Source organism: Tinamus guttatus, unplaced genomic scaffold (assembly GCF_059628265.1).
Source record: "Tinamus guttatus ecotype Peru unplaced genomic scaffold, ASM5962826v1 Tinamus_guttatus_pri_ptg001874l, whole genome shotgun sequence".
Classification (NCBI taxonomy): Eukaryota; Metazoa; Chordata; class Aves; order Tinamiformes; family Tinamidae; genus Tinamus; species Tinamus guttatus.
Window position 1 is genome coordinate 2,199 of NW_028290408.1, and position 302 is coordinate 2,500.

Here is a 302-nt window from a genome sequence, read left to right on the forward strand (position 1 = left end):
CCCCCAGTCCCTATAGGTGCATTGGGGGGATCCCCCCTCCCTATAGGTGCATTGGGGGGGTCCCCTGGTCCCTATAGGTCCATGGGGGGTCCCCACTCCCTATAGGTCCATGGGGGGGGTCCCCCCCCTCCCTATACCCTCGTGGTGGAGTGGGGGTGGGGCAGCGCGCTGTTGTGCCCCGCCCCCCCCCGCCCCGCCCCCTCCCCCCCCCGCGAACCCCCCGAACCCCCCCAGGGCCGGCAGCAGCGCCCCTCCCCCCCCCCACCCCCCCTCCCCCCCCCAGCAGGGCCAGGTCCTCGGGC

General features: G+C 75.5%; 1 protein-coding gene across 1 annotated transcript in view; it reads right to left on the reverse strand.

Annotated features, from left to right (window-relative positions):
• Nucleotides 1–265: 265 nt before the first annotated feature.
• The window catches only part of LOC104573236 (neuroligin-2), a gene marked incomplete at its 3' end in the record, with an annotated part of 10,001 nt that continues 9,964 nt past the window's right edge, over nucleotides 266–302 (reverse strand). The window contains 1 exon segment of the mRNA XM_088539594.1: nucleotides 266–302. This exon segment is cut by the window's right edge and continues 50 nt beyond it. Within this exon segment, the coding sequence (XP_088395720.1) occupies nucleotides 266–302 (37 nt within the window).